This window comes from Helicoverpa armigera, chromosome 21 (assembly GCF_030705265.1).
Source record: "Helicoverpa armigera isolate CAAS_96S chromosome 21, ASM3070526v1, whole genome shotgun sequence".
NCBI classification, from domain to species: domain Eukaryota; kingdom Metazoa; phylum Arthropoda; class Insecta; order Lepidoptera; family Noctuidae; genus Helicoverpa; species Helicoverpa armigera.
In genome coordinates this window covers 8,969,721-8,983,170 of record NC_087140.1, presented here as the reverse complement: position 1 = coordinate 8,983,170, position 13,450 = coordinate 8,969,721, and the positions used below count along the sequence as shown (strand labels likewise).

The 13,450-nt window shown below is 36.9% G+C and overlaps 1 protein-coding gene across 3 annotated transcripts in view; it reads right to left on the bottom strand.

Annotated features, from left to right (window-relative positions):
• The window catches only part of Gprk2 (G protein-coupled receptor kinase 2), a 76,235-nt gene that overhangs the window by 50,838 nt on the left and 11,947 nt on the right, over positions 1-13,450 (bottom strand). For 2 of the 3 annotated variants that reach the window (XM_049849294.2, XM_049849292.2), the window contains exon 2: positions 2,401-2,496. In XM_049849294.2, the coding sequence (XP_049705251.1) occupies positions 2,401-2,496 (96 nt within the window). The remainder of the gene's footprint in view (positions 1-2,400; positions 2,497-13,450) is intronic. The other variant, XM_049849293.2, reaches the window with a different exon arrangement.

Here is a 13,450-nt window from a genome sequence, read left to right as displayed (position 1 = left end):
ACTGAAAATGAAATACCAAAGTGAAACTCTGTCCATAAACTTAGTTGATAAATATGAATAAATCCAAAATCAATTTAGAAGTAAGCTTAACTAAAATCAAATCGATAAAACACTTTAATACACTACATACGACTTAAGCTACTGAGCTACTACGCGTAAAATTAGACTTCTATCAAAATTCTTTTCTTTTTGACAGGATGAAAGATTAGACTTTCCCTGATGGCCTCCCAAGCTCTTTGTAATTTAAACAACATACGACAGTATTGCACAATATTTGTCAGCCATTTTTTTATCATTTTATCTAAATCGAACGTCAGATAAAATTCAGTCTAGACCCATCTTGGTATTGGCAAAATCGATATTAAAATTTCGACCTAATGATCTAGATCTCTAAAAATTTTAAAAGCAAATTCGGATCAGTACCAATTTGATTTTTGACAAAAGCAATATTTATTTGCACAATTTTTTTATACATGGATGACATTCTAAAATTCCAATACACAAACGAAAATAGATATTATACAATATAGACGCACTTTACCAATTGTTAAAAACTGTTAAATACTATAATTCTATACATTGACGTAATAACTCCAGATATCCTATACATATTTTACGTATACGTGACAATACAAATGATTAAATATAGGTTTTGCGGTTAGCAACTATTAATATTTTTATATTTTTCCCGTATAACAGGCATTAAGGTAATGGACTATTCGAAGCTGGGAAACTCCCGTCCTTACCTACTGCACAAAGTTAATAATATCTGGATTTTCATAAATATTTGTCTCATTTCCGCATGTACATGCAACAAGCAATTTATTGATGAACAAAACCCAACTATTTCCTTTTGTCTTTGCTATTTTTATATCGAAGGTAAGAATACCAGTTAAGTTGGAACTAGATAAGCAAACCTCTGTGAAGAATTTCCATTACATCAAGAACCAAAAAATAAACTTCGAAAAAAATCGGAAACCAATCCAGAATATAGAATCAAAGGTTCGTTCAGAATAATTTCGTCGTCAGTATCACACAGCCTAAGTCAGGAAAGCTATAAATGACAGTAGGCTCCATAAAACTGAAGTGTTTGCCTGACTACCATAACAGATATTTATGATCTTGTTGACTTACCAAGGGAGCAAAAGGAAAACAGGACAGTGTAATAATACAGATATCCATTTTGGCTGACATTTCTAATACAATCTACATATTATGCGAGCTACCCCTGATTGTTTTACCCGTGTCCCATGGGAATTCGTTCTTGAACTCAAATATAAAGGAGCAGTCTTCTTCAATAGATGGGCTATCTAACACTCAAAGAATTTTTAAAATCGGACCAGTAGCTCCTCAGATTGCCACGTTCAAGTAAATTAGTATCGATAGCGTTTTTTTTTTCCGACGTTAAAAATCATCAAATGACCCCTTTTTTTTTTTTAATCGACGTAAAATCATCAAATGACCCCTCCCGCTGTGGGTTAGCAGCGGTGAGGGAGTGTCAGACTCTTACTGACTAAAATCGTCGTGTTCCGTCATAGGCCTTTTATGTACCAGGGCCGCGGTATCTCTTTCGAACAACCCGCAGCCCCGGCAGGCCTTGGCCCTGCTGGGCCCCGCTGGGTAGAATCGATAGCTTAGAAAACTAACTTAAACTTACCCATATGTATGTATGCCAAGGAACCTTATTATGCTTAAGAGATGACCGTGAAAAAAGTGCACGAGTTTTTCTATCAGTGACATAGCAACCACATGTCCAAGCAGATATGATAGATTCTGATAAGACAAGGAGTGCAGATATACTAAATTCAAGACACGTCATCATCCGCAATGATAAACCAAACTTGATTGACGTTATGAAAGAAAGACCCTAATCTAAAGCACTATAAAGAAGTTAATACTAAAGAGGTGTAACTCCATTTATTAAAACTCCAAGGTGTGGACGACGATAATCGCTCATAGCACAATAGCCGTTCATATAAAAGGCCCCCTAACTTACCAGACAATAGTCCCCCCCATAAACTCTGCACTGAGTTAGGAGTTTTGGGAAGACATAGAATGGTTAAGCCGCTTATCGACCCACGCAACTCCTGGCTGGGTGACCACAATGGTTCATTCGGATTTGAATTCAGGAGACCGTGGTTTCGTTCACGGGCTGAGTTTCAGCATCAGCGATTATAGGTTCTATCCAAGGCTCGCGTGAACCAATTTTTATTTGCCTTTTTTATGTCTTCGTTGATATAAGTAACGAGAATATGTAGGGACAAATGAATAATTCTCGAAAAAGCATCTTCGGAATACCTATCATCTCTTCAGGACTGAACTATCTTAAAATTATGATTTCTGTTTATTAGCAAGCAAAACGTCCTCTGTAATCTAACTTAAAATAAATAAAGCACTTACCTATTTTTGTTTTTATATCTAAACATTGTGATATGTGTGGGAACTGAAGGATTTTACGCCACTTCTTGCTTTTGCCCTTATTGCTATCGGAACCTCCTGAAACAAACAGAAAACTTACTAAGTATTGTTAAAATAACAATCTTATTTATTTGCTCTCGAAAATTTGGGAACAGGAAAAAGTAAGGGGTTATCTAATGTTTTTGTTTATTTATATTCGTAAATCATAACATCATTATCATCAGTATAGTCTTTTGCTAAGTTGGGTTGGGTTTCTGGTCTAACTAGATGGAATAGAGTACCAGTGTTGTACGGAGCCCGCTTATTTGACCTCCACAACCCAATAAAGTAACCCCCTCGGTAAAACCTTCTAGCCTCAGACAGGTAGTCGGCAGTTCCGACTACCAAAATATTCAAATAACAGTCAGCTTCCGAGGAACTCGTCATGACAAGATGGTCAGCCTTCTACAGACCTATCGTCTAACTCAACGTGTATAGCGTAAAATTCTATCGATACAAATATGGAATTCATTATCAATAATTTACGCTCTCATTGTTTCTCGTATCAAAACGCTGAAACAACCGACAACAATGCAAATTCATTACGCTAATTAAAAATAAGTCTATCTTGAAAACATAATTGAAAATGCCACTGAACTCAAAACACCACATGAAAGTAGGAAAATAATTAAATGAATGACACATAATACTTTTAATTCAATTTATCAATTAAATTATGACGATTACAAATGGCTAGTATGTCATACACGAGCACACTTTCTCTAGAATATACAAGTTTTATCATAGAGATTATTATCAACATGTTATAAAAGGTGTTCTAATTAATCTTTGATCACTATCTAGACCGGGGCGGTACTTTGCTGAACTAATTACAATTTTTTCTAATAAATTAAGCGACAATATTCATGTCGCGATATCAAAGTGATGTCGCATAGAGATTGCGGGGTTAAGCCACCCCTCGTGGAAAAAATTACTAGCAGAGATGTCATAACGCAAAATCTGCTGAGAAAGTAGCGCGCCAAAATCTCATACGCTTTCTTTGGAACCTACCCATTATTTTCAAAATAAAAACACCGATCACTCTTGATTTGACAAGGAAACCACACGACTCGTTCTAGTAACTGATAACGCCTACCGTATGTCACATTAGTAATGTAGGTCCTACAGGATTTCGCTTGACCTGCCTTCCTTATGGCATCTCCGCTATCTTTCCTTCCTCCGTGCCACCCCTAAACTGGTGAAGTGTTATCGAGTATTTGACTCCAGATTTTCGAGAAAAAGTATCGTCAAGTGTCATTAAGAAGGCTACTTTATCGTAATTTTATCGATTTATCTCCCTTATTAACCTCGTTATTTAGCGTTTGCCGAGGGATGGTAATCTGGAGTACGCTGAGAGATTTTGAGGTTAAAAGATCTTCCTTCAGAATCTTTTAAGATGAAATTGATATTTTTAGTACCTATATACTCACTAAACATATCATACTGTTTCTCAATAGTTTACTATTGTTTTAATAATATTATTTTGGTTTTAAACGATCGTTTCGCAGGTTTTATTTTAAACCTGGTCTTTTTAGGATCTTATGGGCAAAGCCAAAGTGAGATCCTAATACTTATACAATTGGGTCTGAAATGTTTGCTGGTTGTTCTTTACATTACTGCCTCGTTGGTCTAGCTGTCGCAAGTGCGGCTGCTGAGCACGAGGTCTCGGGTTCGATTCCCGAGTCGGGCCGAAATCGCTTTGTGGGTTTTAGAAGACTTTCACAAAGCAGCCCGGAGCCTGGAAGCTGGTGATTGATACACCCGTGCATCGGAGAGCACGTAAATGTCGGTCCTGCGCCTGATCTCTCTCCGGTCGTGTCGGATTACCGTCCCATCGGGCTATGAGAGTTAAGGAATAGTGAGTGCACCTGTGTCTGCGCAAATGCTCGTGCACTATAATATGTCCTGCGTAGTTGGCTAATCTCCTTACATGAGAACAGCCGCCGTAGCCGATAATCGGCTAGGAGGACATCATCATCATCATCATCACATTACAATTATTGTCTAAATCAAGTTGCAAAATGTTTTCTAATTATACGGCATGTGTTGAGGATGGCTGCTTTCTATTATTCACATGATATTCTGTACCAATTTATTAAATGATTTACCTACTCGTGCAAACGGTAACGTTCAATCAGAGTATTAATTATTATGTTCATTAAAATATTTGTCCGTACGTCAATTGCCGTCAATGACGATTTCATTGGCAGATGTACATTAGCGAATGATATAATAATATTCAATTCAATATGTATTTGTATTGAATCATATGTTCTAATTTGTTTTAAATATGTACATAAATACAGTATGTATCTTTATTCAGAATTTACCTGTTTAGGGTCGTTGGTATTTGTTATCATCAAATCGTTTTTTTTCTCGTCTTTCCAAAGTATTTACATTGTTATTAATTTTATTGTAGTAAACTTCCTTTTTAACAGACTACTTAACTGTGTTGAACCAGGTATATTTCTTCCATCTTTCTTTCATCAGTATTTCTTACATTTTCACATCAATAACACACCACACCTTTATATACCACAAACACCAAGTAGCACCAACGGTACTAATTACAATTTTACGACCAATAAATTAAATAAACTCAAGTATGCGACCACGTATTCGGTCGAATCCGCGACCACGACTTTACGACCACACTTCATTCGATGCGCAATCCTCAAACGTTTTCATTTACAGTCAAATTGAAATAAATACACAGCTTAGAGCGAGTAACCAACCGGATTCGCCATGAGCACAAATCTCTGTGCGAAATAGTACATAAGCCAGACGCGGGAACACCAACTTTTTGGAACCGCGTAACTAGTGTGACGTTTCATAAGAGCCTGCGAAGGGCTATTTGAAATAAAAACATTGCAACAACAGGAATTGCAACAGATGACAAATATACCTAGATAGCTCTCTCATGCATTTTCGATCATATCAGTACACATACACGACCAAATGGTCAAACACAAGCCTAAATGAAGAAGAGTATGAGCGGTCTTGTTCTTTTGGCAGAGGTGTAAATACGGTAATTTCGTGTCCAGTTGGTAAAATTATCATAGCTACTCAGTTTAAAATAAACATTTCTGTTTCTTTTAAGTATGAGCGTGTCTTCATTGACGGAGTTAAGATTTGCGGATTACTCACGATCTTCGATTAGCTATATCACTGCTTCTTGATCGTCGAGAGATTAGATTGTGGTAAAATAACCTCGTAATAGTTTTTACTGTGTTAATTCATTCAAGATTTAATCTAAAATGTACTCGCTAACTTGCAAACTTTCAACCATATCGAGTTCGAGTAAAGGGATGCTACAGAAAAGTAGGTAACTTGAACAGAGGTCAGAAACCGAACAGCTATTATCCTTGTCAAATCAGCGGTAATATACGATGAGATCAGAAAAAAACGAAATAAGGAAATCCTTTTGTCGCCTAACGGAATTCTAACCACAAAGGTCATTCAAATTCCGATATCATAGCGAAAATATGTAGGCATACATTTCCAAAGAAATCGAACGGCGAATAAAATTTTATGAAGAAATAAGAACCCCTATTACTGAAAACGCCTTGGCTTTCGTCAATGGAGCCCTAAGTGTTGATAGGTTCCCCCTGGTGGTCCACTTAACGGACATTTTCCCTTTCTCAGATTACATCATCATTATGAAATTCTGGATTTTCTGATAGGCACTTGAATGTCATGGTCGATAAGATAAGTCAAGATCTGATAAGTTTTGTTTTGTTGTTGAACTGACGTTTGATCAGTGATCATACAAGCATGCAAAAACATTCCAAAATGGTTGAATATTCTAAAAATTACACTTCAAAATCTAACTATAGCTTAAGTTAATCGTTCACCAAGACGCGCTTTACAGGTCAATAGTTCATCGACAATAAATTTTACAGACTACGCACTCGGACTATCCCAAACACTGATATGGCAACCAAACTAATAAATATTAAACAAAAAAATGAATAATTAATCACCGAAGACTAGAATAGAATGTCAACAAATGACGTCAATAGACTGAATACATTTTGGAAAAAATCGCGAAATACTTTTTCCAAAATATTCGAATGACAGTACCTACTTTATCAGCTATGGTTGGCATTTTTATTATTAGCATGTGACTGGTGAGGGGGAGATCTGATCAGACTGATGGTCTGAAGGGCAATGACCTGATAGACATTAAAGTTTAATGTCAAAATCAAGAAGAGTCTAAAGCAACTAGCAAAGAAGTTGTAAATCTAGAAAAAAGTAACACAACAGCTGAGATCAAAACTATCAAGCATAAGAATATTCAAAAAGAAACGTAGTTTGGAACTTCCTAATCATATTTAGATCCACTTTCCATATCTGAACATAACAATAAAAATAACAAAACGTGTTTGCGACCAGTCTACGGTCCACTCTCAACGTCATGGTTTATAAATGAATTCAATCAAAAGTGGGTCTCCTGCGCCGGCCGTTTCACCACTTAATCAAATCATATTTTATAATGACGTCTAAATAATGAACTCTTGTTTCGTCGGGTGAGTGAAACTGTGAAATCTCGGGCCTTTGTTAGGGTTGGCTTGTGGTAGATTTTATTTTAGGAAACTATTTCTGTTCAAATAGAATTTTAAGTGATTTTAAAATGTCTCTCTCGTCTATTTTAAGAGCCAAAGCTCTAGACACTGATAATTATTTAAGTGATATGAAAGAATGATAATATGCGATCCACCAATACTTGGAAATGATTCTCCTGTAGACCTGACTTTAGAAAGTACTCGTCTAAAACCAATGTTTTAAAGCTCAGAGTACTTAGAACAAAATCTTAACTTACGACCGCTCTATTGAATAACTTGAACTGTTTTCGCTAACTCAAGAACGTGAATTTTGGAGCCATTGTCAGAACATTTGGGAGGACGCGCCGCCCTTGAAACTTGAACAACAATTGATAAATGGGCCGAATCTCCTTCTTAAGCTCTTTATTAAAATTCTTGTTGATAAAAGCCTTAACAAATTGCAATTGACCGAAAATTTCGAGAGACAGGTTAATAAATTATAACTTGTTAGGAAATATAAAGGCAAGCTTAACTGTGACTAAACATGCACTTAAAAAACATACCTTTACTAACAAAAAATATAAAAATACAGGTTTTCAAATTAGACATGATCATACGATAGAATAAGTTAACCGTTTGGAATGGAACTATCAGAACTATTTTTGTCATTTTAATTAATCTGATAAGTAATAATTTGGAACAATAAATACGATTTATTTACGTATCATATCGAAATCTTGCTCGCCTTAACAATATTAAGTTCTTCGAAAGCTGCTAAACGGCTGAAGCAATAATATAAAATCCGCTAATGAGAATGAGCTTTCTCCCGATAACAAGGAATCTATATAATATGAAATATAATATGATAATTTTCATCCGGTAATATAAACTTAAGATGATAACAGAACCGTGGGAAAATCCTAGCAAGACAAGTTCGTTCGAAATCGTCGCTCGCACCGAAGCAATGTTCGACCTTAATGATTCATAACAGTAACATAAACGGTATCTGTTGTAACCACACTTATTGTGATCTAAGAGGTTATTAAACCCACCAGACACTAAAAAACTTTTGACAAACTCATAAGTCATTTTTCGTCGCCAAATTAACTTGATAGCATCGAAAAAGATCTCTCTATCTTATTTATGAGTACATTCTGATATTCCAAACTTTTATGTTTTCACTTTATTATCAAATCAGCATGAATAAACGATAAATTCGACCATATTACTCTCTTTCTTTTAACTACAGAGTATTGGAAAAATAACTTTGTAGGGAAGACACATATTTGGCATATATTATAGCAATAAAGGGTAATAAAAATGAAACAGAAATAATTTGTGAGGACGACAATATTGCGAGGGAGACAGTGTGACAAGGTTCTATCGATCCCGGGGGTCGTCCGCCCCTTTACTATTTTTGTCAAAAAGACCTAAAACTTGAGAGCCCACGCACCCTCGCCTAGCGGTTGCGCAAAAGTATTTTATTATCATATTAGCATCGGAATAGTCGAGGTCTGCTATTTTTTCTGTCTAGAAATGCCTGGTTTTTTCCTCATGTTTTGAGTTGTACCTAGCGATAGCATTATAATGGGTGTTGTAGTCATAAACTTTTCCATAACCCTTATCGGTAGAAAACCTCATATTGCCCGAACTGGCAGGTTTTGGTAAAATTAATATTGTTATTAGTTTCCAATCTATCTAATAAACAAACCAAATGCGAATACAATGTAAATCTAGTTTGTTGGCAAACACAAAACGAAAACTAAAATTAATTGAAAAACTTTTTTTTAATGATCTTCGTACAGTCAACTTCAGGTCAGTGGTAACAGTTTCATAGGAAAATCGTACTTATTACTATTGAGTTAAGGTGCATGACAGTTACCACTGACGTGCGGTCTACCGTACAGTTATCAGTCACGGAAGAAAATACTGAATATACATAGGAAACTATTAGCAGGAAACTTAATATGCTAGGAATAAATTCATCACCATCATTACTTTATAGACGACATTTTAATACATGGCTGAATAAAACTAAGTTCATTTGTCATTCAAACTTGACAGCTTCCGAATTCAAACTTAGATCGGTTTAACCAACAATCAAATGTCTCCAAATTCGTGTTCAACAAGATTTATGCTTGAATACCTATCTGTACTAATAATAAAAATAAGGAGGAAACGTTTGTTTGTTTGTACCCTAAAGGCAATCCCGATACCGCTTTGAAAAATCTTCACTGTTAGAAAGCTACACGCTTCCCGAGCAACATAGGCTATATTTTATCTCGGTACGGGCAGTAGTTCCCACGATACACGAGTAAAACCGCAGGAAAACGGCTAGTCTATAATAATAAGTGTTCATTAGTTATTTTTTAAGATATTTCGTATTCCAAATACATAAGCCAGGCCTTGACTGTCAATCAAGTACCCCGTTTACCCCCTAAGATGGGGCGACAGCATTACACATGGTCGGTTCTACTAAATAAGAGCTCAATTATATCAAGCTACCAGGGTACGGCTATAAATCACTATAATATCATGAGTAATGCGACACGTTTATATACGTTTTAGTGACAATTAAGTAATGATATGATTGCCCAATGAATCAACAGTCGGGCGATTGTACGACAGATTTTTTTGAATGATTAAGGTACGTTTTCAATGCTAACTGCCTACCGCACATTCCGCGACTGTATGAAAGCAGTCGATATACATATAAGGGCGACTGCACGTGCTGCTGCCGCTTCGATCCAATACGGTTTCATATAAAACATACAGCTATAGTAGTGCAGCTTTTTTTTAACGACGCTAAAAATCATCAAATGGATCCCACTGTGGGTTAGCAGCGGTGAGGGAGTGTCAGACTCTTACTGACTAAAAACCGTGGTGTTCCGTCGTACTTAGGCGTTTTATGTACCAGGGCCGCGGTAACTCTTTCGAACAATCCCGCAGCCCACCAGAGCGTACCTTAAGTTGCCTGCGTGAGTATTCGGGCATTCATTAGTGGTCGTTAAATACTACTGGTAGATGAAATATTTACTTTATGATAAACTAACATTAATGTGGTAGTATTTATAACAGTTTTCACTACCTCAATGTTTATTCGGAACTATAAATATGTATTACTAGCTGTTGCCCGCAACTTCGTCTGCGTGGGCAATATAGAATAGTCAAAATGCTACTTATCCCGTAGGTGCATTCTTTCACGTGACAGTATAATTATTAGCACTTAGCAGTCGCATAGATTCATTGATCAAGGTTGTGTTGTGGATGTGACCATTTATCTAAACAAAAGAAGTAAAGTTTGTGACGTTGTGGAAATCTCTGGATCTAGTCAGCCAATTTGGAAAATTATTACGTATAGTGCGTAAGTAATTTTCACAGGAAACAGCTATAATCTATGTCTTTATGCTTTAAGTCTGACAAAGCTGTCATTTGTACATTTTCTGCAGCTGCTGTGACTAATCAGAAGCCAGAAAGTCTGTCAGTCTTACCATGGATATCATCTTGTGTAGTTGACTGGATTGAAGATAGGTAGATAGGTAGTCGCTCCAAGCAAAATGTTGGTACTCAAACAGATTCGGTGACTGGAAGCCCAACACCAACATAGTTGGGGAATAGCTGGATGGATGATAAAATGAGTCATCATCATCAGCAGGCGCATAGGGTAGGATAGTTTCACTTACTCACTATGGTAAGGCTGACCCCACATTAGGCGTGCGCGATCCTCGGGCGTGTGAGTAGCGCGGGCGTCGCGAGCGCGCTGCGTGAAAGTCGCGTTTTGCTGCCCTGAGGCATGTGTGAAGAGTGCAAGCGACGCGCTCGAGGCGAGCACGCGGCGCTCGAGTTGCGTTCTTACCCCTTCGCCCGCTATCCCCGCTGCCCGCTAAACGCCTTAGCAGTTAAACGTCAAGTCGAGCGCGCTGCAAATGCCGCAGGGCAGCAAAATGCGATGCTCACGCAGCGTGCTCGCGACGCACGCGCTACTCACACGCCCGAGGATCGCGCACGCCTAATGTGGGGGAGGTCTAAACCGGGAGGGACTCCACCGAAATGTTTGCATTAAGTAGTTCACGAATAGGCAAAATGTACGTATCTGTGAGAGAGAGTCCACTTCATGTGTTCGTACTTGAAATCTGCAGTTTTGCCAAGATTTTCAAAATGTACGCTTGCAATTTGTCATTTCTTGGTGGAGCCAGCAAATCAAAAGAAACAGAAGTGTTGTATACTGTGCGTCACTACCGCACACCGGGAAAATTTCGCTCTTGCGGAGGACGTTTATATACCATATTTTGTGTCACACGTAAACAGGACGACAGTAAGTATCCACCCAAACACTTTCAAAGATCTGATGAACGAACAAATCAGACCTGAGTTGGTCACCCGGGGCCAATCAGAGCTCTATGAAGCGATCATACGCTTTGGCTCCTACTGTTATTGTGGTTTGTGAAAATGTATTCACCTCATTCAACGATGAATGTAATTCTGATGGTACTATTAAGAACACTTGCTTAGCGCAAAAGCTGACGTTGGCAGGCCGATTCTTTTGACTTCTCTAATAGGATACCATTGGTTTTTGTGCAATGCACACCTGCAATGCATGCTGGATTAGGATAGGATATAGGTGGATAGGATTTGCAACAGAGAACAATTCTGTCTTTGTAATTGAATGACACCAAACGTAGTTTTATATAAAAGGTATTTTTTTAGACTTGGCTCGGGTCTTACTGAGACTGTTCGTAATCGTGAACAGTGTATTTGCGATCAGAAGTTGAAAGTAAGCATGTCTCTGGTATGCGACGCGCAATTTGTACGTTTTCAGACGCATAAAGCATTTTACGTGTGTATGGTATTAAATCGAGAAAGCTCCCATTTCTTATCTGCACTTTGTATCTGGGCTTGTTTTTAAAGCTACAGAAGCCTACATTACCTACCTCACGCTTAGCAGCGCTTGCGAGAGATAGATTTTCCTTTCTTCTAGGATTAAGTTTACATATTTTGCATCAGAAAAAATAATTAAGGTCTACTTAATACTACTCACTCAAAGTAATTTGTTTTAAGGCCATTGGTGGAAGATAAGCTAAACTATGTGTATGAAAAATCCTGATATGAACTCCATCTGTAACTTTAAATGATAATTAATTGTTCCACTAAAGTCATCATTTTTGACATAATGTTCAAAAAATAATTTAGATGGCACCGTTTTAAATTTGGCTGAGACCTATTAATTTTCCTTTCATCAAGGTAATAATTAAAGTTGGATTTTGATGTGGCACGGCAAACTGACAAACACTATTGAAATGCCTATCGAAAAATTACACTACGTGTTAAAATATGGTGAATTACGGAAAATAAACAACTCCATCTGTTGAAATAATAATCCTCTATAAAGAATGTATGGTAATTAATTGTCATTTACCACCTCGCTCCTTTGACAAATTTGATGTATTTTATTTACCACAGATACCACAGATGGAGCTACTTTAACCTTGGCTAAACAAAATTTTCATATTTTTTTTTTCTTCCGAAGTTACATAAAGGTGTGATTTTCTGTGTAAATATTAATAATAGGCCGATCAACTAATATAGGTACAACATTCAAATGTACAGTTTTGACAAACAGATTGCGTGCCGTAATCCTGTAATCTTGAATTCACAAATTTAATCATATCTTTTGATAGAGTGAATCGATTTCGATGAAACAAAAACTAAGTAATACCCCAAGTTACGTAGAATTTTTGTATATAAGCATTGTCTGCATTGAATTCGTAGATTTTACGTGAATCCCGAACGAACAAACAGATAAACAGATAAACAGACAAACAGACAAACAGACAAACAGACAAAAATGACAAAAATGATGGAAATGGGTTCTGTTAGTTATCCTTTAACATGCCGGCTATTTTTTTTGTCAATTTCTTCAATGTACAAAAATTACTTTTCTACAGATTTATTATATGTATAGATTTGACCTGTTAACCCAGGTTTGTTGACTCTCCACTTAATATGCGACAGCAATTAGCACAAATTAAATGAAAACAATGACCAATCTCAATAGGACCGGTATAAAATTGGAGATAAATATTAAGTATTTTATTTTGTTTAATTAAATGTTGTTTTTTTTTTCGAAAAGTGGTAACCTAAACTGGTTTAAAAATAAGGTTTAGATGGTATACTTTTGTAACTCCACGATAAAACACTTATTTTGAGCGAGGGTACCAGGATTGCATATTTAACCACAGTAAATCGCGAAATGGATGAGTGCCCCTATACCGCACGCACTGTATATTGAACTATCGTCGAGCAATCGTCAATTGAAGTATATGGTCCAAAACCTGCACTATGCAATCTCTATGAAGCTTAGGTGTAGTCATTACAGCTTGGGGCGCGGTCCATCAATCAGCAAATGGGTAACTTAACCAAGTCACACTTAGTAACGGCTTGCTAAGTGG